The sequence below is a fragment of the Alexandromys fortis genome, unplaced genomic scaffold (genome assembly GCF_014885135.2).
Source record: "Alexandromys fortis isolate MF-2015 unplaced genomic scaffold, M_Fortis_MF-2015_v1.1 scaffold_9, whole genome shotgun sequence".
In the NCBI taxonomy this organism is placed as follows: domain Eukaryota; kingdom Metazoa; phylum Chordata; class Mammalia; order Rodentia; family Cricetidae; genus Alexandromys; species Alexandromys fortis.
This window is the reverse complement of record NW_026067892.1, coordinates 14,582,277-14,607,585: the sequence shown is the minus strand read 5'-3', so window position 1 is coordinate 14,607,585 and position 25,309 is coordinate 14,582,277. Positions and strand designations below refer to the sequence as shown.

Sequence of the window (25,309 nt, the reverse complement as noted above, 5' to 3'; positions counted from 1 at the left end):
TGGGAGGAGCTGAGCAAGTGAGAGAAAACTGCTCAGGGGTGCACCAAGCAGCCACACACCTTGCACTGCCTTTGTCTTGATGGAAGTTGCCGAGAGTTAAGTTGCTTAGGCCCTCTGACAAGGAGGAGTGGTTGTGGCGTTGGAGCGTGGGGTGAGGGATGTGGAGGGCAGCTGAGGGTTTGAACGGGGGACTGAAGGGCGGGTGGAGCACTGTTTGGCAGCACTCTGCTCATAGATCCCTGCACATCCCTGAGGTCATTCGGTCCATCGTCTTCCAGACTGCTCACAGAAAAGGTCTCCTAATTGTTCCCCACTCTGAGCCCTGCATCACAAACATGCCTTTTTGTCAGAGACCTTTAATTATTAATGCTTTCCCTTTTGTAAGCCCAAGATTGCAATTAGAGTCCAGTTTGCTGTCTACACTGAACTGACCTAAGTTGAACTAAAAGCCCTAAGCCTAAACAGAACCCCGGTCTAGTTATTGCCTTCAGACAGCTAAATGGTTAGCTCAAGTGGACTTGTGAAGGATTAGAGGTGGGTGTGGGCTTCCGGAGCGTGGCTGGTGAAGGCTCACACTCATTTCTCAGGCCCTCTGGCTTCAGTTGCTGCCATCTAGGAGCTGGGTTTGTATACTTAGCTTTTCCGACCCAGTCCCATTTGCAAAATGCATGTAATGGCCCTGCTTCATTGAGTGACTTTGAGTTCTCGTTAGATAATAATGCCTTTTAGCTCTTGGCATATTGCCTGATCCATAATCTGTGCGTAGTAATTATTGTCTTGTTCTCTGAATTATCTTACAGAATTTGGACTTGAACCTTGATTTAAAGTCTTATTTATTGCAGAGCATAGGATCAAACTCAGGGCCTTGCATATGCTAGACAGGAGGTCAATTGAGGTAAGATGGCTTGGAGGAGGTTAAGAGGTGGGAAGGGAAACAGGAGGAGCCCCTTTCTGGGGAGTTAGATTGGTTCCCCACCCTCCAGCTGAGAATGCAGTGCACTTACCAGCATTTGCTGTGGAGGTTGTCTGCAGCGACTTTTCAAGTCAGGATGTTGAAATAGCCACGAGCTATGCTCAGGGCCCTAGCGTTTGTGACCTTTGCTAGCTGTAAACCTAAGTCTTCTAGGAATCAAAAACTCCGTTTACTGTCTTGTGCAGTGCATGTGACCCTGGCTTATCAGGAGGCTATTCTCTTCTGCACAACACCTCGGGCACCATCCTATGATCCCACTGGCCCACCAGGGGGAAACATTTCTTCCCAACACTGTGGAGATATAACTTGAGAGCCAGAGCCACCGAATCCTATGGGCAGCTACTGGTAGGACACTGAGATCCTTTGAGAAGCTCATAGCCACCCTTGGCTGTGATAACATCTTTTTCTTTCTTTGAATCTTTACACTTAGATCAGTATTGAGTTCTCTTCCTGAAGAACATCTGCTTCTCTCAGTTTTATCCTGAAATTGTTTTCTGTAGTAAAGTCAAGAATCCCATCTTCACTGATGTTTCTGCAAACAACTCCTCAGGCCATTGCCCATGAGCTGGTGGTAGCCTGTGATCGCTGGGGGTAGCCTGTGGTATCACAGAGCTTCTTCGCCAGATACTGCCACTATCAAGCGAACAACCCAGACTCTAATGTGTTTATTTCTAAAAATTGGTTGTCTTTCCTTGAACTCCAAAACAAAGTTTAGCAAAGATTGTTTTAAAGTGGGCAGCTGTGGGTGGAGGGAGCGCTGGAAGGGCTGGCAGGTTGTGAAAGCTTATGTCCTATGTTAAGAGCAGCCGCTCTGCTTTCACTGTGCACAGCGTGCTGGAAGAGGCCTTCGGTAGTCGGTGGGATGCTGATGTGCAGTAATGAGCTGTTAGTGGTGTCTCGGGGGCACCGTACATGGGTGTCTGGGGGAAGAAGGGATTAAATTTACACTGTGATAAATGTATAACAGTGGTTCCGACCTTACGTGTCTTTATGTAATTCACATTTTTTTTGTTTTTTTTTTTTTCCGAGACAAGGTTTCTCATCAAACGACTATCCTGGGACTCAGTAGGCTTTGAACTCACAGAGATCTGTCTGCCTCTGTCCCCAAGTGCTGGGATTAAAGGCATGCACCACCGCCACCTGGCACAGTCCACATTTTTACAACACCCTTCACAATTAATGTTTATCTCAAAGTGAGTGTACATGTTCATTGGCAGGCATTGGCCTATTATTTCAACACAGGGAGTAAAACACTTCCCTTGGAAGGTATTGCTCACACTGCTTGCTATCTGTATTTCATTTCCTTCCCTTTGCCTTGTGTGCATGCAGGCCACTGCGCCACACTGTATCAGGACAGCTCGGAGACCCCTTCTCTCTTCCTACCATTTGGGTCCCAGGATCAAACTCGAGTGAGTCACCAGGCTTGGTGCTTTACCCTCTAAGCCATATCTGGGCTTCCTATTTAATTTTAGAAAGAAGATAAACTTGCCCTGGTGAGTAAGGTCCCATGGGTAAGTGCTGCGCAAGTGACCTGAGTGTGAGTCCGGGAACCCATGTGCAAAGAGAATGAACTCCTAGAAATTGCCCTCTGTACGTGCGTATGCCGTACTCACACAGTATGCACACGTAACATTAATGTGAATTTAACCACATTTGGAGTGCCAGTGTGCTTTTCCGTCTCCTGCTCCAGATGACCGCAAATGTGTTAGCAGGTGATTTTGTTGGCAAGTGGAAATTTGATGAAAATGTACTCTCTGTAGGAAAATGAGTTAAGCTTGTATAAATCCCTGGATTTAGTGCCATTTAGAAGGAAATAAGATGGGCAGGAGAGATGGCTCAGTGATTAAGAGCACTTGCTGCTTTTGCAGAGGACCAGGTTCATAGCCTAGCAGGGCATGGTAGCTCACAACCACCTACAACTCCGTTTCAGGAGATCTAACACTTTCCTCTGGCTTCTGTGGGGAGCCTCCATCAATAAAAAACAGAGTTTTGAAAAGAAAGGCAAGAAGATGTGGGAGAAAAGTCTGAAAAAAATGTGACACAAGTTTTGGGCTTGATGGTACATACCTGCCTATAATTCTAGTTTCCTCAGAAGCTGAGGCAGGAGGATTGCTGTGAGTTGGGAGGATAGCCTGTGGTCTCTTCAGAGTTTCTGGCTAGTCTGGCTTACAGAGTGAGACCCTGTCTCATCCATCCCCAAAGAGACACAGGTAGCAATAGAGTTCATTTTGTCAAGTTGTGAGTAGATGTACCCTTAAGTAAGAATTGTAGAGTCCAGTCTGCAAATTTGGAGCAATTTGGGTGAGTTTTCATCCTGACATACCATTCAGAGGGAATGTTATTTGATATGCATTCTCTCTCTCTCTCTCTCTCTCTCTCTCTCTTTCTGTCTCTCTGTCTCTCCCCCATCCCCCTCTCTTTTTCTGTTTTTTTTTTTTTTTTTTTTCAAGACAGGGTTTCTCTGTAGCTTTGGAGCCTGTCCTGGAACTAGCTCTTGTAGACCAGGCTGGCCTCGAACTCACAGAGATCCGCCTGCCTTTGCCTCTGAGTGCTGGGATTAAAGGCGTGCGCCACCACCGCCTAGTGAGATGCGTTTTCATAACTTGGCATCTGGTTTTTAAAATTAAGTTACCTCTTACAATTGCAGTTTTCTTTGTTGTGGCATCCCAATGATGTACAAATTAAATGCAGAGCCTCTCAGGAGATTATCTGCATTTGCTGTTAGTGAAACCTTAAAATAGGAGTAACCAGTCTACTGAATGAATGTTTAAAAACAGCTTAGTTCAGGGTTGGAGAGATACTCAGTGGTTAAGGGCCCTGGCTGCCCTTGGAGAGGTCCCAGGTTTGATTTCCAGCGCCACGTGGTGGGCTCACAACTATAACTCCAGCTGCAGGGGGACCCCTCTGACTTCCACAAGCACCAGGCACGCAGGTGCGGCATATGAAGATATGCAGGCAAAACACCCATATAATAAGTACATTATGAACTTTAAAAACTATAATGTCATTTAAAAAGAAAATCTAGGTAGGGAGTAGACTGCAAAGCAGAAATCCTTGAGTTCTTTGTGAAGGTAGGATGAGAGTCATGTTACAGCGCATAGCTCCTAAGACAAGCGGTGTAGTTCAACAGTAGCTCCTCGGTGACAGTATTCCAACATCCCCCTTCCTCTCTAAATGCATTTCTAAGTTTGCTTTTTAAGCATTTTCATAAAATAGTAACCCTGAGGTTCACGTGCATCAGTGTCAGATGAACAAGACAAGTGTCTGAGATTCTTCCCTGATTTATGTTCCCCAGTGTTTGGATACATGGTAGGCCTTATAGTGTGCCTAAAGAATTTCCTTTGATTTTTTTTTTAAACTTATTTTTCCATTACACTTTCGCTCTTGAGGCTATTAAAAATGTGTTTTCATTTGATAGGAATGCTGTGATTTTCTTCAATAAATACCTTGGTCTTCTTGGTCTTTAATAAGTCTGTCTCACACATTTGACTTAAATTTAGGGTTGGGACTGGAGTTGATTGCCAGGGGCCAGGGTAGAGGAAATTCAGATTTAGCTAGGCAAGATGATTACTGCCCACGATTCCTACATCAGGTGCTTAGCAGTAGGGCTGACGTGATACTGTATAGTTAAATGTGTCGAGTAGGAGGTTTTCTTGTTTCATGAAGCTCGCTGGAGTTTGGCACTCACAGTGTCTCTGAGCCAGAATTGAAAGACCTTCACCTTGATGCTCAGCCTAAATAGCAGGCTACTTCCCTTGGATCAGAAGGTTTTCCTGGGCCATGTTCAAAAGCGAACGTTTGTCTCTGGAGTCTATAGTGGCTTTTCAACCAGGCAGAAAGAACTCAGACGTTATTATCAGTGGAGAGAGAAGGGCAGGCAAAATTGAGATATCTGTAAACAGAAGATATTTTGGCTTGAGAGGAGGTGGTTATCTCAAGGGGAGATCAGAGTGAAGCAAGAGGCATGCCAGCCAGTGACCCTGCGGTTTTTGTGTGTATCTGCCCCAGATGGGATCCTGCTAGAATAGGGTGGCGATGACAGTCCGTTGGGCCTGCAATCTTAGCCTCCCCCTCGTTCCTGTCACTAACGTCATGCAGTAGACTAGACTGTGCAGCCGTCATTCTCAACAGTTACGTATGACGGGAGTTCTGGGACACGTTCTTTCTACTTTGTGGTGTTGGGGATATCTTCCACACTTGTCACCAGGGATGTGCAGTTCGAATGACTCCGTTCTACCGATATGCTTTGGTTTGAGCCGAAGGCAGTAGTGAGTCTCAGGGATTCCTGTGTGCTTTGGAAGGCCTGAAATGATACACAGTAACTTGGAAGCATATAGATAGAAGTTTAAGTAGATTGGTTAGAATATAGAATAGATTTTCTGCCTTTCAGAAACTTGTAAATAAAAGGAAAAAGTATTTTAATTTTTAATAGCAAGTAAATGATAGAGGAACTGATTAAATTACATTTTTTTTAAAGAAGGTAGATCTCATTTTCAGAGTGCTTACCACAATAAAAAGGAAAAATAAACTAGTAGCTTAAGCTTTTGAGAGGGAATCTGAATAACATCTCTCTTTCAAAGTTTTAAGTCTCTATTAGCATATCCTATAGGCCAGCAGAGATTGTATAGTTCCACACAGACACCCTGGGTGTGGACCAGCCCAGCTGCCCCACAGCCATTTTCTCTCTCCCCACGCTTCCCAGCTTCTCCTGATGACGATTCTGTGTTGACGTCTGCTTTGTCAGGTTTCCATCAGTAAGAACATGCTGTGTCTTTCTTTCCGTGTCTAGTTTATTTCATTTGAAGTAGTGTGCTGCGGTTCCATCTGTCTTGCTGTTCGTGGCTGAGCACTTGAGTGTGCGCATTGATCACATTTCCCCGTTCGCTTATTCATACAGCTTAGCTGTTGTGAACAGTGCAGCAGCAGCAATGGGCGTGCAGATATTTTATTAGCAGTGGTTTTCAGGAACCTTCATGTTGTACACACACAGCACATTGTACTGATGTGTAATTGGAATAGAAATCTCTTGATTATCGAATTGATACCTACACAGTGTACAGTCTGTGGCAATCTGATAAATTATGTGTTAGGACCTTTTCTACACTGGTTGTTACGGATGTCTATTGTTCTCAGTCTAAGCATGGCTTCATGGTTATTTTTTTTTTTGCCTCAGAAAAATGCTTGCTTTGCTATAAGCCTTATCAATTAAATATAGAACAGAGGTTTATGTGTATTAATTTAGAATTGTTAGTCAAAGAGGGTGTGGCATTTGTGCGAGGCAGACAGAGCACCTCAGTGGACGTCTCTGTCAGCTTATCTGTAGGTCCACACAACCCCCGCTCAACCTCAGTAACTTTCCAAGGTGTTGCCATGCAGTTGAAAGTGATGGCTTGGTGAATTAAATGCACAGTAATATAGTTTATAGTCTTTCGGAAGGATTAAATGTTGGCATCCTTTATTTCAGTAGTGAAATTCTGCTTAATACAAATGGGGAAATCCCCACATATTTGAGGCCTGTCTGAGGCTCTTGTCTAAGGATGAGAGATCAGAGGATCATGGTTGTTTCTCTCTCTCTCTCTCTCTCTCTCTCTCTCTCTCTCTCTCTCTCTCCCCCTCTCCCTCTCTCCCCCTCTCCCCCTCTCCCTCTCTCCCCGTTTTCTGAGACGGGGTTTCTCTGTGTAGTTTTGGAGCCTGTCCTAAAACTCGCTTTATAGACCATACTGGCCTCAAACTCACAGAGATCACCTGCTTCTGCCTCCTGAGTGCTGGGATTAAAGGCGTGCGCCACCCCTGCCTGGCAAGGGTGCTCTTTTACACAGGCCTTGACCCTTCTACCTGCCTCAGACCCGGTGCCTGTAGCTTCGTTCTGAGTTTTCATCGGATTAAAGCCTTGCCGTGTGTCAGGTCATTTCATTGACATGTTGGAGGAACAGCCCCTAATGTTTCACTGTGCTATGTACTTGTGGCATTTCCATTATGGAGACTTCATGCCTGTCTCCTTACACTGTGCTTTCAAATTCCATTGTCAACAGTGTACTTATGAGCCTGGCCTGTCAGACATGGGCCTTTAATCCCAGTAGAGGCAGGTTGACCTCTGAGTGTGAGGGCAGCATGGTCTACAGAGTGAGCTCCAAGATAGCCAGGGCTATATAGAAATACCCTGTCTCAAAACCCACCAGCACCACCACCACCATCAAAGTGGTTAAAGTAGTGTAGCTTAGAATATTTGGAGTGGGACTTGAGCTGTCCAGTCCACTTCCGCATGCTGATAATGGACACATGCTTTGCCATCAAGGGCTAGTTAGCTCCTTCTTGAATTAGTGTTTTAGTGGCTTTAGTATAAGGCCTGGCAATGGTGTGTATGCTTTTTATTATTGCCAAACTTTGATTGTCTGGTTTCCTCAGTTACCCTGTAAACTTGGGCCTTGTTCTTGCGAGCCTAGCTCTTGTGCATGCAAAGTTATCTTTACTGAATTGAGGCATTTATTTCAACTGCTTGAGACCTGGAAGATACATGAGCTAGTCGTTTGGGCAAAAATGAGAATTTCTGTTGTGGGAAGCCAGGCGTGCCAGCATGAGTCACTTTATTGGTGTCTTCAGAGTGCCTTGACACTGCTTTCTTCACTCTTAGTTCAGTATATGGCATCCCTTCTCCTCTCCTTTCCTCTCCCTTTTCATCTTGTTTGGGTCTCCTGTATCCCAGGCTCACCTCAAGCTGTTCCTGTCTCCACCCTGAGTCCCACGCTTACAGGTGTGAACCATCATAATAACTAGTGTATGTGGGGCTAGGGAGTGAACGCAAGATCCGCCTGCCCCTTGCAGGCCTCCCTCCCAACCCCCTGCAATTAAAGGTGTGCGCCTACCATAACCAGTTGTTCACACTGTATTTAAGTGTCTGTTAGACGGTTTCTTAGAGATAGCTCATCGGTTAAGAGCATAGGCTGTTCTTCCAGAGGATCCTGGTTCAGTTCCCAGCACCCACATGGCAGCTCACAACTGTTTTATGTAACTCCAGTTCCAGGGTACCCGGCCCCTTCATGTAGGCAAAACACCAATACACATTAAAATAATTTTAAAAAAGATTTCTTCTTTATACTTAGTTACTAAATTTTTTGTTGTTTTGTTTTGTTTTATTTATGTATTTTTTGACACGAGGTTTCTCTGTGTAACACTCTGGCTGTCCTGGAACTCAACTCAGTAGACCAGGTTGGCCTTGAACTCACAGAGATCCATCTGCTGCTGCCTCCTGAGGACTAGGATTAAACTTGGGCCACTACTGCTGGACAGTTTTTTTAGGTAGGGGAATTTTCTTTTCTTCTACACTGAGTCAGAATCCCCTCCCCCACTAAGGAGTAAAGGGTTTATTTTGGCTTCTAGTGCATTATGGTAAGAACAAGGCAACAGGCACGGGAGGCTCGGTGGCAGGAACAGGATGCAGAGTCCGAACAGGAAGGCCCCTGTGACTTACTTCCTCCAGCAAGGCTCCCCAAAACCTCCCCACACACAAACCACTACTAACTGTGGGGTGGGGACATTTCACGTTCAGATCCCAACACTCTGCCCCTGACCCCATAGGCGTCCGACCCTCATGATGTGAAATGTGCTTCCCAGCTTCAGAAGTCCTCATGATCTTTAGGGAAAGTCTTCTGAGGCTAACGACGTTCTCTTCACTGTGACGCAAGTTCCAGCAGGAGCTCTGACCGTGATCATTGGGACAGACATAGCTGTAGACAGGAGGAGGGCATGGCTGTAGGCACACAAAGCCATGTGTTTTTCTTTTGAGACAATCTCCTGTCTTACTAACTCTGCCATGTGGGATCAGGTTGGCTGGCATGGCAGTAAGTGCCTTTTTTATGTGTTGAGCCATCTCACTGGCCCGGAAAATACTCTTAGAGTTATCTAGGGGACATTTCTAGTCTTCCCATCCTTTTTCCTGTCTTTGTGTGAGTTCATCACTTCCATTTATAGTGACCCCTTATCAGGGCTATAAAAACGGCCGAGGCAGAAATTAATTTATATGTGAAAGTAGAACACGTTTCTCTCTCTCTCAGGTGCTGTTGAGGATTATTTTAATAGTATGCACCTTTTTTTCTCCTTAAAAATAGCCTCTAATTTGACCTAGATTTTAATAGTATCACTTAAGTTTTTCTGCTGTAAATACATTATTAAAAGGCTGGCGTAAGGTCATGAGTATAACCTCAGCAGAACTGCCATGACCTTAGGGCCAGGCTGCACTGCATTGTGAGTTCCGAACCAGCTGAGACAACAGCAGATTAATGTATTACTTCATGTCTCCAGCCCACGAGGAGACGGTGAGAAAGGAAGACCAGAGTTAAGAAAGAGAAACTGAGAGCATCAGCTTCCTTTTCTCTCCTGAAATAGAAAGCTAGCGTTCTTATGTATACCTGAAAGTGTGACCAGCTAGCCTGGCAGCAAGGGGCTTGTGACTGTTGCGTCTTGGAGCTAGCTGTGCTGGGCTTTCTGGGTTGCTTCGCTCTCTTTCATCTTCCTCATATTGAATGGAGCACCTGGAATTTCTTGTATTTTTCCTTCTTCCTACATTAAAAAAAGGGTTATTTTATGTGTATGGGTATTTTGCCTAACTGTATATCTTGTGCACTCGGAAGCCAGACGGGGGTGTCAGATCCCCTGGAGCTGGAGTTAAAAATGGTGATGAACTGCCATGTGGATGCTAGGATCCAAAGCTAGATCCTCTGGAAGAGCAGCCAGTGCCCCTAACCACTGAGCCGCCTCTCTGCCTCCCTTTCGTTACACTTTAAAGGATTATTTCTTATTTATCTCATTGCATTCTTAGCTTCGTTGTAGGTTAATGTTTTTCTTGACCATGACTAATTTGATCATGGTTTTGTGTCTGAAGGAGCCTCTGTTTGGACTCACTCACTCAGCTTGCCTCTCAAAGAAAACATGATAACTATTTTATACGGGACTTAAAAGGATCTCTACAAGGACAAGGAATTTCTGCTAGTTTGGGTTCCCCTCATCCCATTTAGAGTGGATTCTCTCTTTGACAAATGGCTCGTTCTGAACTTGGAGATGCAACTTCCTCTTGGGACTCTTACAGAAGGGCTCTGGCGACTGATTGGTGCCTTGAGCTTTCTCCAAGTTGCCTTATTTGTCTTCAGAGTGTGGAGCCCCAACTTCCCTTGTCCCCTGAGGCTAGTGGTAACTAGAGTTGATCTGGGAACAAATCTGAAAGGCTCCCCAGTGACTGAAATAGAGCAGTGCCTGCATAGACATCTTGACTTTACTCTAAATCAGGGTTTTCTCTGCAGTAACGGGACTCTTTCCGGTGCAGATAGGTGTAAGTGCTGGGCCCGGTGACACATGCCTGTAATTAATTACCTCCAGTACTTGAAAGGCCGAGGCAGAAGGATAGTGAAGTGAGACCAGCCTGGATTACATTAAAATAACTCAGTGTTTTTTGGTTTTGTTTTAAAGGCTTGTGCAGCATTTATACCCCTCCTCCTCTGTAGGTGACAGAGACGAGAGGAAAGAGAAGCCCGGATGCTTTTCCTTTCTCCCTTTTCTGAACAGTTCTCCATCAAGTGAATGGCCCAAGTGACTGTACACAAGACTGCAGTACAGACTCCTGCTTATATGGAAGCATTGTGGCACTCTTTACCCTACACTAAAGCAGGAATATTAAATCGTTGTACTCCCAAGTTACTGTGAGTCAGATCAAGTGGAAAGGGAGGAAATAGTTAAAATAACTGAGGAGGGAGGGCGAAGGGAAAGTGGTGATGGAGGGGAAGGCGGTGCCAGCTGGGGGCTGATGGTAATGAGCTCTGCTGGCCTGGGAGGCTGCCGCTCTGCTGTGCCAAACAGGGCTATCTCATCAAAGCAAAGGTTCTTGTATCCTCTCCTGGGCGGTGGCTGTAGAGTACTGGGACCCTGTAGCCCGACTCATTCCTATCTCCCCAGTTTTATAAAACTCACGGCCATTTATGCGTCAGTTCACAGAAGCAGGGCTTTGGAGTGAGATCATTCTGGAGTGCATCCCAGCTCCGCTGCCATTGTGTAACCTCACGCGCTGTTTCACCCCTGTCTCGGTGTCTCCATGTTCTACATATCAGAATAGTAAACCTTCCTTATAAATGTCAAGCGTGGGAGAAATGAGACGATAAACGTGAAATATTCTAGATCCCGCTTTATTTACTCTTAGGCGTCCGTGGTACTTGCCCCGGGGCAACAGTAAGAGGCCGCCAAGGTCTGTCTTCTGCTTCTGCCCTAATTCAGCTCAGCCGCTTGTCCTTTTGGATTTGTTTCCTTTCTGAAGCAGTACTTTCTCCCTCGATATCCTTCATGTTTCTTGGCACGTAAGTCAGAAAGCCTGACCTAGCATGGGGGACTTTGGAGGTTGACCCTTCTGTAGCCAGTGACTTCCCGGATGGATGCACTTTGACTTTGCAGCCTGTCCGCTCAGCAGCAGTGCCCTCTCGCTGCTGAAGTGCCAGCCCTTTGGCAGCAGCAACACAGGGTCCACTTTGTCCTTGCTGATATTTTAAGTCCCTCACACTGCAAGTTTTTGCATTTTCTACCTTCATGGTCTGTTATTGTTATTCTGATGAGCATCTTTGGATCCCTCCTCCCTCTTGACATGCTTGGGAATCCCACCTCAGTCACATCAGGTTTCTCTTTAGCACTGCTGGCGTCCAGGAGGAGACTGTCCTTGACACTATGTGATGTTCTCCAGCATCCTGTCCACCATCTACCGATGCCTGTAGGCAGCCCTCGTTCTGAAGCCCATCCCTTGTTGAGGGCCGCTAGTCTGCATCGTCCTTTGCATCTGCTCCAAGCAAAGTTCACAGCTGCGTCACAGCTGTTATGAACACACCTATGTCTTTCTGTTTTTATGGGTCCCTAACTTTGCCTGGCAGTCCTTTAATATTTTATTGATTAATGCTTCTATTTTTCATGGGGTTATTTCACTCTTCTCCTCAAAGTGTCAATTTCATTTTATTATATATTTGTAGTAGATGGCCTTGGCATCAAAAGGTAAAATAGAAGCTATTATATCTAAACTTTGTGATACCAGCCATGAATTTGAATCCTTGGTTGGCATTTAAGAAATTTTGTGGCCGTTAGCGAGTTAGCCTGTAGCCTCATTTTCTTTGTCTCTGTCATGACTATCATAACAGAAAAAGTGTAATGTGTGTAGTTTCTTGCTCATAGGGTCAGCTGGTGATGGGCACCGTGAATGGCAGAACTGACAGGAGGGAGGGGTGCTGCCTTGTGTAAAGTGAATCAGCCATGTTAGGGTAATACTGAATTCGGGATCTGAAGAAACTGAGGCATGAGCCGCACAAGTTATCTGGGGGAAAATGCTTTCAAGTAATGTGGTTATAATATAAACTAAGAGAAAGGAACTGTGCGGGACATACAGTGAAGGGGAGAGAAGATGGGCAACCTCTCATGTTTGCAGGCGGAGAGATGTGCACTCTTTGTTTTGTTGGATTTTTGAGACAGGGTTTCTCTGTGTACCCCTGGTTGTATTGGGACTCTGTAGACCAGGCTGGCCTTGAACTCACAGAGATCTTCCTGTCCCTGCCTGGGATTAAAGGTGTGCACCACCACTGCCCTGCAAATGTGGACTGTTTTTGAGACAAGGTCTCACTCTAGTCCCTGCTGCCCTAGGATTTGCTTTGTAGACCAGGCTGGCCTCAGCCTCACAGAGATGTATCTGTCTCTGCCTCCCGCCTCCTGAGTGCTGGGATTAAAGGTGTGCGCCACCATGCACAGAGATGCGCACAGTTTTAATTGGTTGTGTAAATGCCATCGCAGGGTGGTATTAAACTTGTAAAAGTGAGAGATTAAGTTAATTAACTTCAGCAACCTCTTCACTATCCCTCTTATTCATTTTTCATGCTGTAGGCAGATTTACTGTTCTAAGTGGGAATCTCATTCCTTTAGTTTCAGTTGCTTCTGCCCTTAGTCTGAAGTTCAAGCTCGTGAGATTTGTTTAACTTTGTCATGATGCATCAGCACCAGCTACTGTGGCCATCTTCCTTCCCTTTTATCATCACTCTTACCTGTACCCTTCCTCCTGCGTCCTCAGGTCCCCTCTTAGCTCCTGTCCCACCAGCTGTCTCTGCTTCAGTCCTCCCCCTCAGTTTCTTGTCTTCAACATGGCTCTTCCTGGGGGCTGGAGAGGTTGCTTTCTGAGAGGGCTACCCTTAGTATCCTAGGACCCACACCACCTGGAGTTAACTCGCTGGGCCTCATGCAAATATTTGTAACCCCAGCCCCCAGGGATTCATTGCCTCCTCCTGGCTTCTGCCCAAGCATAGATGTGCCCCTCCCCCATGGGCATATCCTTTGACAGACACAAGTACCAGCATCAATACATTTTTAGAACAAAGCAAGCCAAGGCAGTGCTAATGAAACCTCCTGCTTGTTGCATTTGCCTCATTTGCAGGCTTTAGCAAGACCACAACTTCCCTTGTCCTGGGAGGCCAGAAGAGAAAGTGAAATCCCTTACTGCTGGAGTCCCAGGCAATTGTGACCTGCCTGGTAGGAGCCAAATTCAGGTCCTTTGGAAGAGAAGCAAGTGCTCTTACTCATTGAACTGTCTCCAGCCCCCTAAACATCCTTGACTACTAATATTCCATAGGTGTTTCTGGAAAAGTCTAAAATGTAGGATGGTTTTGTCAGCAGGTAACTCTGGAGAGGAAATGTTTTCCACCCGTGACATTACCAGTTATTTCACTGTTTTGCCCCCCAAATTCTACATATAGAAGTTTCATTGATTTTTTTTTTCTTCCCTTCTATATCCATGTTTTTGTGTGGTGGTGGGCCAGTTCCTGTCTTCTCGAACTCAGTTTGTATTTCGTAGTATTACGTTCATTGTTCTCTATTCAGAACGATGGTCTTCTGAGAGCCTGACCTTCTGCTATAATGATTGTTTATATTTTGCACGGACTGCTTTTGATGAGATCACACATACCTGTTCATGCCATGTAGGACGTAGCAACAAGTAAGAAAGGACTCCACCCAAGTGGAGTACGGGTATGGGTGCAGAGGAAGGAAAACTCCCGGTAACAGTTCACTGCCAGTAAACCCTGGTGATCTTGTCTGTCTTTCCCTCCCAGCATCTGCTAACCACCTCATATAACTGTTAACTGCTTATATATAAAAACCATGGGGCCTTAGTAGCTCCTTGCCCAGCATCCTCAATTGTCTTTAACTCCTTAGGGAGAGGAGGTCTGCGAGACCCTCCCCTCAGTTGTTAACCACCCATAAGTCCCTGGATGGGGCCGAGTCTGACGAGCCCCTTCCCCAGGTAGTGGGGAGCTTTGTGAGCCTCTCCCTCCCAGCAACTGTTAACTGTCTTCAAATCCTTGGTTATGGGCAGAGCCTCATGAACCCCACGTCCTAACCAGTTGTTAACTGTAAATCGTTGAGGAGGAGGGGGCTAAAGGATCTTCCCTACTCCTTGGTGGGAAGTTGGCAGTGGACTTGGTCAGCTCCCCGATACAGTCCGTCTCCTCCCATCAGAGTCCAAGAGGGCAGCAGCCGTGCTATGAGAGGACAGCATTCCACAGCATTATCTTTTAAGTTTCAAAAGTCCTTAGTATCCAGGAATATGTCCAGAAAATCCTGAATATGTTATCACCGTGTTAATTTCCATAGACGTCAACAAGATAACACGGTTTAGTTGTACTGAGAGAGAAAAAGAAAATGAGGTTGAGAAATAGACCTCAGTTCATTATTCTGACATAAATAACAAGAGAGAATCAAAACCTTATCCTACTTCTCTAAAAACTCATTTCAAGGTAAGCAGATAGCAAATTGGGCCTTTATTTTTGGTGCTCTCATTCTTGTTGTTGCATTTATTTTCAACAGTTGACTTCCTTCCTGCTTTGACACTTGTTTTACCTAGTTTTATCTCCCTGTTTCTATTGTGCTTATGATTCTGTGCCTGTTAGAATTCATAATTATCTTAACTTCCTTGACTGATGACGCCAATATTTGACTTGTCTCTGGGTCTGTCTGTTGGCCGTGTTTGTCCCCGATGACGACTTGTCTTCACGGTTTGTTGGGATTTCAGCCGTTCTGGGGAGAATGAAGGAAAATGGTATTTATTCTGAGAAGTGGGTGTGGCTGTGACTGTTGCTTAGGTTGTCGGGCTCACCTGGAGTCATGAGGGATGAGGGTCTCCAGGTTTGTTTATGGGTCTAGTTGACCATTGCCTCAACAATGGGTGTTGATGTGCTAGAAGGTTCTGATGCAGCCCCTTTCGTCTTTCTTGAACTTGCTTGCTCATTGGTATTTCAGAAAGGCTCCCCCAGGTTTTGTTCCCTCCTCGTGGTAGAGTATCATTGCGTACTTGGAAATGTTTAGGTTTGTGGTGTGGAATTGAACCCTCTTGTTGCTCTCCACCAGTGTTGGATTTCTGCAGGCTGCTTTCCTCTCTCTGTAGTCTGCTTCTCCTTTCTTTGTAGGAGACCTCTGTTCTTCCCTTCCCGGATAGTAGTTTCCCGCAGCAGTGGATATTAGTAATAATTTTGAAGGAATTTAATAAGAAGCGTTTTAATATCCAGTATTAAAACTAATGGGTTCGGAATCTTTGACAACTACATGAACTTTTCCAAGTCGAATTTATTACTTCCGTGAACTTCCTGACATTTCTCATTAACTACTAACAGTTTTCAGTTAAGAAAATGACTAAGGATGGCTGTTTCTCTACTCTCAAGGAAGTTTGTCTTTACGTGCGGGGTCGTGATAATAAGCCCCAAATCAGTTCTCCATGTAAAAAACGGTGTGATTGGAGAGTGCTCTCGACTGCGTGATAGGAGGTCTAGTGTTAGAGGCGTAATGAAGCCAAGCCTCAGAGGTGGAGGTAATGAAGGCTCCCAGGTTGTGATATTCATACAGTTTTATTATAGGAGCAAGTGTGGCAAAGGAAAGAAAAATTGTTCAGAACTATGGGTACATTACAATATTCACAATTAATTTTGATTATTTCACACAGGTGTAGCCATCACTTGTATAGGACATTTCCAGCGTCCTCACACCGTAGCCCAGTGCTGTCCCAGGTTTTATTCATGTTCATTGCATTTACTGGCATTAGCCCATTTAATTCTTTACAGCTTCCTATGCCTTCCCTCTGCCTGTTTCTTTAGGTCATTAGACGGCAGGCTGGCTTCACTGTCTGACCCCCATCATCACCAGTCGCCGGTTTCCATTTTGCTACAATTAAGACACTGTCTTCAGACTGTCCGCGATGGCGCGTCAGTCCCAGCACTGGGGAGACAGGCAGGCGGATCTCTGAAGCCTGGTTTACAGAGCGAGTTTCAGGACAGCAGGGCCGATGGGAGAGAGGCCCTGCCACAAACAGAAAACTGTTTTCAGCTGGGTCGGGTGCGATACACCTGTAATTCTAACTAGGAGAGGCAAGGGCAAGAGAATCTGAATTCCAGACCAGCCCAAGCTACACAGCTGGTCAACCTGTCTCTCTTCCTCCGCCCGTCAATCTCCCTTCCTCCCTTTTTCCAAGAAAAGAACCTTTATCCCTGCAGGCAGAGATGTAGAGTACAGCCACACAAGAGTGGTATGGAGGTTCTTTAAAAGGTAAGATAGGACCACGATATAGTACAGCTCCCATGACTGGGTTTGTATCCAGGCAAAGTGAAGTAGACACACAGGTGAGACACCTGCATGTCCAGGCTTATTCTCTCGCTGGTCACAGCTGCCATGTAGAATCAGCCTCGGTTCCTGGTAACAGAAGAACGGACAAAGAATGCGATATACTTGCTGGCATTAGTATGTGTCCATAAAGAATAATGAAGCCGGGCTATTTGCAGGAGGATGACTGGAACTGGAGCGCACCGTGTTCAGGGATCTAAGTCAGACTCAGGAAGACAAAAACTGAATGTTTGCTCTCCTACGTGGAAACTTGAGGCAGAAAAAGGTGACTTGAGAGCGGGGAGTGAGTGTGCATAGCAGATGGGTAGACAGTGGTATAAGAATGTTTGGAAGTGCCTCAGACTCCCACTAAGTTACAAGTCAATAGGCATCATTAATAAAAGACCTGCTTCTGGGCTGGCATCCTCCAGTCCCAATAAATAATACTTGCATTTTTAAAAAGTCTATGAAAAGAGCCTGTTTAGTTAGGAAGTGTGGGTCTGTGGAATTAGTATGAGTGTAGTAAGAATCGCTCTGTATCTTCTGTGAGCCACTTGAGAAGAATGGATTGGGCAAGTGTTACCTGGTTCACAGCGACTTTGACAGATTTGGGTTTGGAGTTGGCATGAGACAGGCGTATGCTTTGCAAATTGCTGAAGGGCCCAGAAGCCTGAGAAGTAAACTTTAGGGAATGCTGCAGATTCCTTCAGCCTGTGTTTAGAAGTGATGACCTCGAAGAGCAAGTTTCCAATATCTGGTGACAGATGGGGTCCAGATTTCCTTGATTTCTATTCTTTCATTGTACAACATTATGTTAGTCTTGTTTCTAGTTTGCTGTACTTGGGCTATACACCTTAAATATTATCTGTCATCCATCCCTCCCTCCATCCATTTATCCATCTGTCATCGATTCATTCTTGAGGCAGTCTCTCTTTAAATAATCTGACCCTCTTGTATATAGATTAAGGTGGCCACAAACTCACAGAGATCCGCCTGCCTCTGCCTTTCAAGTGCTGGGATTAAAGCCTGCGCCACCACACCCAGCTGCATCTTCAATAGTTTTCTAAGTGACTATGGAATGAAGTGACCAGTTTTTCCTAATTGGAGGCATAGTTTCTTTTTTATTTTATTTTTTTTTAATTTATTAAATATTTCTGTCTCTTCCCCACCTCCGCCTCCCCTTTCCCTTCCCCTCCCCCAATCAAGTCCCCCTCCCTCGTCAGCCCAAAGAGTAATCAGGGTTCTCTGCCCTGTGGGAAGTCCAAGGACCACCCTCCTCCATCTAGGTCTCGTAAGGTGAGCATCCAAACTGTGGAGGCATAGTTTCTTAAAGATGATACTGGCTATTTAATATTTAGTAATATCACAATGTGCTCCCTAGTAGCTAAATGTTAACACATATGTTGATTGGATTGAAAGTCTGTAGCAAAGGAAAAAAAAAATCTATTTTGAGGTCCAATAGTCATTTCATGCCCAAAGTCTAAAGTGAAACCCAGGCCTTCCAGGTCCTGGCTCCTGGAAACACAGGCTCTGGAGCTGAAGTCTTGTCTCCTCTCTTTAACTGAATAAATAAATAACCGGTAGTGGCAAAGCACACGTGGAGCTGTAGACACCGCTTTCCTTTATGTGGAGTAATTCGTTTCTATTACGTGTTGTGTTTGTGTTTTGCAAGAGGTTATAAGTCTTATTGTATATCATCACTTGGCTTTTTGGGACCGAACCGAAGGAAGGAATGGGTGAAAATGACCATATTTCACTGCTAGGTTTTGCTTCCTCGAACCAGGTGCCATTCATTTGAGCAGTGTACCTCAAAGCTGTGTGTTCCTGAACACAAAGGGCTTTCGATATGTAAAATCCCATCTAATCTGGAGAAGAACATTGATGGAGTAGTTAATATGTTGAGATTTCTGAGTTATTGTAGATTTTTTTAAAAATAGATTTATTTTATGCGGGGCTGAAGGTTAAGAAAACCGGTGCTCTTCCAGGGGTGCTAAGTTCAATTACCAGCAAACACACTGGCTCACAGCCATCCGTGGTGAGATCTGGCGCCCTCTCCTGGTGTGGAGTGCAGGTGTACATACAGGTAGAACAGTATACACATAGTAAATAAATTAAAAAAAAGATTTATTTCATGAATATTTTGCCTGCATGTATGCATGTGTACCATGTGCATGACTGCTGTCCCCAGAGGCCAGAAGAGGGTGTTGTGTTCCCTGGAACTGGAGTTACGGATGTTTGTGAGCCACAGTGTGTGAGCTGGGAATTGAACCTGGGTCCCTTAAACTGCTGAACTGTGTCTTCAGGTCTTTTATAGCTTTCCTATAAGCTCTCAATGCAATGAATTCTCTAGTGTGGACAGAACGGGCTCAGGACTGTTACTAACACAGTCAGGCCAAGTGGAGCTTGTGGGTTCAATGGGAACAAGGCTCTGGTGGAACCTGACCTATTTGCAAAGTGAGAACTTGCATGTGGCTTGTTTAGGTGACAGTTAATAGTTGAAACATTTTTGAGAGGGGCAGTGGGCAGAGAACGTTCTGGAAGACATCCTACACAATTGCTTAGTGTGGGCTAGAAGGCCACTTTCCATTTCTTTGTTTCTTGGGGTTTCTCACTGAGTAGGAATTTTGCCTTGTTATTTACATAGTCTAAATTTCTAGTGCTTTATTATTAAAAGGCAGGTCTAAACGAGGAGAAAGTTGAGAAGCTGCGGGTTCCTATGGAGCCAGACTCTAAATGTAAAGTAGTGACCATCAGTATGCACAGTTAGAAGGTTTGGGGGAGATTGCTAGCTGGTGTTGTTCCTCCCTGCCCCCCTTCTCCTTTTCCTGGCATCACGAAGGCAGCAGTGAGACTTGTATGTTGCCTCTGTCAGGTATGAGACTGTTCTCTTTGGAAGTCTTAACACTAGGTAGGTGTTTTAGAGTTTGTATCAAATTGGTAGTTTGGTAATGAAATGACTGCTTTGCTTGGAAATTGTAAGCCTTTATGTTCGTTCTATAGAAATTCCCTTGGAACAGCCTTGCTTTTCTTCTTTATCGTGTGATTGAAGAGACTCAGCACTGCAGTCTGAGGAGAAACGGGATTCTGTTGCATGGCGTTACCATGAAGGCAACAACTGAGAATGTAGGCAGAACAGGGACTCTGATTCATTACTCCTGATTTAGAAATTCTAAGTTCCCTTCTCTTTGGAGTAAGAAAAGATAGCTGTGTGGGGTGGTGTATTAACACCAAACCCAGTATTTAGGAGGCTGAAGCAGGGGAACCCCAAGTTCAGGCTAGACGGGGCTCCATAGAAAAGGCGTTCTCCTGTATTCTCCCATTGCTCTTCTCACAGCAAGGGCTTGTGGATGCGGGGATCACAGGTACATGAGCATGGTGAGGACAGACTGTCCCCGTCCTTGCCCTTCTGGAGCTTGTACCTCTCAGATGAGACAGGTATTAGAACGATCAGTCACACGAGTGCTCAGACGCAGTTGTCCTAAGTATTAGGATGAATAGGACACGTTTTGAGAATCTGTAGTTGAACAGTTTGTCCCAGTCTGGGAATAGGAGATGGATTTTTTGAAGAACAAACATTTGAAGTTATTATCATAAGTATGATTAATTCCTTTTAAGTATATGCTTAGGAAGTTAGTTAAATACAAACAATTTAAAGTTTCATGATAAACATGATACTACCAGTTTACCCTGTGTTTTAGTTTCGGTTTTCCACTTGCATAGTTATTTGAAATTGTTGGTTCTCTTCCATATTGGTCTCCATGGTTTCTAGTTGTGTTAGTATAACCCTAAGACTTTATGAATGAGTCCACTCTTATATTTGACAGCTAATAAAAAAAATCCCAAGTTCAAACAGATGTGGAAGATATGAAAAAATGCATTAAATGTGTCTTGTATGACATTCTGTTGATACATCTTGGGTTTTTTTCCCCCTTTAAAATTATTTTATGGGTATGGTTGTTTTTCTTGCATGTATGTCTGTCTGTATACCATGTACATTCTTGGTGGCCGTGGAAGCCAGAAGTGGACATTGGATCCCCTGGAGAAGGGGTTACTGACAGCTGTGAACAACTGTGTGGGTGCAAAGAATTGAATCCTTAGTCCTAAGAATTGAACCCTGAGTTCTGGGAGAGCACCCAGTGCTCTTAACCTCTGAGCCATCTCTCTCTGTCTTTGTTGATAATCCATAAGTCAATAGACCAAAGCATTTCTGATGTCTTGAGTTTTCAGATAGGCTTTGAGCTTCTCAGACCAAGGGTGCTATCTACAGAAGCTTTCAAGATGTGAGAGACATAATAATACTAAACAAATATTGAACAAATTATGACTAGGCCATGCTACTAAAGAGTAATCAGCTTGGTAAACGTTCCCATTTCTCTTAAAGTGTCCTTTTAGTTAATAGCAGATTCCCTTTGATATTACAAACCTGGTTTTAAAAGTTAGTTCCTTAGTCTGGTAGTCATGACAGGCACCTTTAATCCCAGCACTTGGGGGGCAGAGGCACGTGGAAATCTGTGAATTCAAAGCCAGCCTGGTCTACAAAGTGAGTTCAATGACAATCAAAGCCGTACAGTGAGACCCTGTCTCAAAAAACAAACAAAAAATTAGTTCCTTCACTACAGTCTTAGGCAAGCTTATGAAACCTCATTTTCCCCATCCTTAAAATAAGATTGCATGTGTAAAGTGCTTAGCCTAGTGCCTGACACAGCAGGTGCTCCATAATATAGGAGAAAAATGCCAAACATGTTTTTCTTTGATGTTAGGTAGACTCCCAGGTATGTTTAATGGTAGAATACTTACCTGCCTAGCCCCTGTCCTCCCAAAATGTGACAGACCTTTATAGTGGTATAGAATACTAATGTATATGAAAGCGGATAATTTATCCTCTTCCTGATTATACCAAATCAAAAAGTTGAAAAGTGTTTGCTAATTGAAACATGACCTACCAATCACCAATAATTGAGTAGATAGATAATCATGGCTCCTATCATCGCAGTAATTCAATTTTCTTCCTTCATTTTAGCTTTTAAAATAAACCAAGTAAGGTTTTGTTTTGTTTGAGCCCAAGCTTGCCGCAGACTTGCTTTGTGTTTAAAGATAACCTTGAGTCCCTGAACCTATTGTTTCCACCTTCTGTTTTGGAACCACAAGCAAGTCACCGTGACTTTAAAAAACAGGTATAGTATTCTAGTGTGTCTTTTATTTGGATTAACATTTGTGTTTGATGTGTGAGGCTTGCTTGAATTGTTGTGTATGTGCAGACATATTTAAGGGACGTATCTCCATAAATGATAGAAAGTATAGAAGATCTGAGTGGTATTTCTAGTTTTCAGCTTAAGTACATATCTTCTGCTACCCTTTTTGCTGGCATTGTAAAAATTCTGGCACCTTTTCTTTACATTATTGATAGTGCTATTTTATGAACATCTTTCATTTTTATATTTTATTTTTTGAGATGTAACCCTGGCTGCCCTGGAACTTGTAGCAGAGGCCAGGCTGGCCTTGAACTCAGATTAGCCTGCCTTTGCTACCAGGTGTTGGGATTAAAGGTGTGGCCACCTTGCTTGGCCTGAGCATCTTTAAGTAGTGTGTGGAAACTCACAAGTGAAACCTATGGTACTCCTGTGCATTTGCTGCTCCTGTTGCTATGAGACAGAAGCTGTGTAAGGGAGACAGGAGAGGGGTGGAGACTGTTACGGGTACATAGTCCATGGCATGGTGGCCAAGAATGGCAGGAATGTCAGGCAGCCAGGCAAATACAGTGGGCAGTGAATGACATAACTCATCTCTCTTCCTTTGGTTAGGGCTAAGACCCCAGCTTGTGGGATCCCGCTGCCCACAGCGAACATGGGTCTAATTACCTCAATCTAGTTAATCCCTCCCAGGCAGCCTCGAATCCATCCTGCTAAATTGACAGTCAGTATTAACTGGTATACTAAGGTTCCAAATCTGATGCTAAAATTTCTTTCAATTCCATATTGTTTACAGTTAGGATTTGCTAGTAAAAATTAAACAATACAGATACTCCTTAACAAAATTAGATGACAGCAAAAAAAAAAAAACCCTAAAAAAGAAACCCTAAAGATAAAACAAACAAACAAACAAACAAAAAAAAAAAACAAGAAATCAAAAAAAAAATCAGGGTCTTTTTCTTTTTTGAAGATGAATTTTTACAAGTTTCTCCAAAGGCAAAATAGCCACAGCTTAGCATGAGACCTAGATATTAGCTATAGCTTGGTGTTGTTGGAGACAGTTTGGGATATAATTCTAGAAATGCGTTAAAGCTGGATGTGGTGGCACACACTATAATCCCAGCACTTGAGAAAAGCAAAAGGACCCAGCAGTGGTGGTACACACCTTGACTCTCAGCAATTGGGAGGCAGAGACAGCCTGGTCTACACAGAGAAACCCTGTCTCAAAAGAAAAGCAAAAGGATGAGTTCAGAGTCAGCCCATATTACTCAGCAAGAAAAACAGCCGTGGGGATACATGGCGTGTGAAAGCACTGTTTCTACCGGGAATGTGATTTTTGTTGTATTTACATGCTTTTTATTGGACTGCTTTATCTGCAGTAGGGTATCATTGAGAGTTAGGAACCAGTTTTCTTTAAAAAGCAAAACAACAAACTCTTCACCCACACTGGGGTCCCTCCAAGGGCTTTCTTTGTAGTAGCTAGACAGGTGCTTTGCCACCCATTCGTACCTTCTGTCCCCAGCCCCAATTTCCTTTGTACCCCAGGTTAAAAAGCAGATAGATCACTGATGGTTTGGTATTTGATATGAGACTCCTTTTAAAAATCTGTATATATGCTGTACTCTTTTCATTGGCTTATTAGGTTAGGTAACCCTAATGTGGGAAGAAGTCCTGAGAAATCTGAGCCGCCAGCATGCAGTTTTGTGCATAATTTTCCTTTATGCATTACAGTTTTGCTTTTCTTTAGACAAGTAGAATTAGACTGCTCAATTCAACCCAGCCTTATAGTTGCCATCGCTTATATAGCCAATGGCTGTTTGCCACTTTAACTGCTTGCTTCGAATGTTCTGTGGATGGGGAAGGGTCCTTTGTGTTTATTATGCACACGCAGCGCTACTATAAGGCTTTGCAGAAAGCTTTTTTTTTTTTTTTTTTTTTTTTTTTTTTTTTTTTTTTTTTTGCGGAGGAGTAGTTTAGGAAGAGATTTTTACTGGAATAGATACATTTTTAAAGTTGATAATCACTAAAAAACGGCAGATTGGATTTAGATTCAAAATTTCACAAACGTGCTTTAAATAAAATAAGCCTGTAAAGGATGTCCGTCTTCAAACTGCTCACTGGTGTCTGAAAGGGAGCTCTGATCACAAGAGGAATTCCTAGCTGTCTTTGTCTGGGTTATAAAGTCCTGTTGTGATTGGACGGGAAGTAAACATCATTTATTTTCTTCAAGTGTGATTGGCCACGAATCTTTTCTTTCCATAGTCTTTTCCAGTAACTGACTCTGGAGCTTTCTGTTTTATTACTCGACTGTGTTCTAGTACGCTGAGTACTCTCGGCTTGGCGCTGAGACAGTTTGTGAAATTTAAGGACGTCGGTAACAGCCCGCGGTGGAGTGTCTGGCGTTCCTGTAAAAAGGCGGCACTAGGTGTAAATCTCCGAACAGCCCCAACGCGGAATTAGACTCGCAGCCGGGAGGAATGCTGCTTTAGAGCCGCGGGCCGCCGAGCGGGCATGGTGGGGTGGGCGGCGCGGCTCGCCGGGGCCGCGCGGGGATTCGGGCTCCTTGACGACGGCGCTATGTGTCCGCAAGGACGTCGCTCCTGACATGCGGGCCACCGGGAGTTTGCTTTGCGACCGCGCGTGGCAGCCGAGCTCTTCCCCGGCAGTCGCCCCTCCGAGCGGCGGAAGCAGCTTAGCTTCGGCCCGCAGTCCCTCTGCAGTTGCCGCTCGGTTCCGCAGCGCAGCCGGTGGGGCGGTACTACTTGGCGACGCCCGCCGACCCCCGCCCCCCGGCCCGCGGAAGGACACGTGCCGCGGCGCGGGCGGAGGGGTACTGGCCGCGGCGCGCCGCTTGCGCCGGCCGCGCGCACATTCCTGTCAGTTTGCCTGTGGGGCGCGCGGGAGGACGGGGCCGGCGCGGCTCCGGGTGCCGGAGCGTGCCGGGGCGCTCTCGCTCGCGGGCCGCCTCGCCTGCGGTAGGCTCCTAGGCATGGGCGGCCGGTAGGAGCGGGCCGCGCTCGTTCCCGGCGCAGAGGCGGCCATGGCGGTGGAGACGCGGCCGGAGCTGGTGGGAAAGCGGTTCCTGTGCGTGGCGGCCGGCGAGGACGCGCGTCCCGAGCGCGGGCAGAGCGGCTGCGGGAGCGGCTGGCGGGCCGGTGTCATCCGAGCCGCGTCCCACCGCGACAGCGGCCACCCGGACCTGGCGGTAAGAGCGGCCGGCCGGGTGGCCCGGGGGCACGCCCCTCTGCGCGGGGCCGGGTGGGGAGCGCAGCTTGAGGTGCGGGGCGGGCGGGCGGGCGCGCGGCAGGTGGGGCGGGCCGGCCAAGGACCCGCGCCGCGGGGCCCCACTCCTGCGCTTTGCCGGTTGCAAACCCGTCCGGCTTTTGGCTTTGTAATCGGAAACGATGGGAATATTTTTGGTATGAGGAGTAATGGAAACCTTTCTCCATCACTTAGTACTTTTGTTGTTGTTGTTCGAAATGAATAGTGCTTTAGGGTTCCC

At 45.3% G+C, this 25,309-nt stretch overlaps 1 protein-coding gene across 3 annotated transcripts in view; it reads left to right on the top strand.

The window, feature by feature from the left end:
- The window catches only part of Jmjd1c (jumonji domain containing 1C), a 165,386-nt gene that overhangs the window by 10,448 nt on the left and 129,629 nt on the right, over positions 1-25,309 (top strand). For 2 of the 3 annotated variants that reach the window (XM_050142644.1, XM_050142637.1), the window contains exon 1: positions 24,703-25,012. The exons of the other annotated variant lie outside the window; for it this stretch is intronic. In XM_050142644.1, coding sequence (XP_049998601.1) covers positions 24,848-25,012 — 165 coding nt within the window. In that variant the 5' untranslated portion in view covers positions 24,703-24,847. Of the gene's footprint in view, positions 1-24,702; positions 25,013-25,309 lie in introns of those variants that run through there. 3 annotated transcript variants of the gene reach the window in all.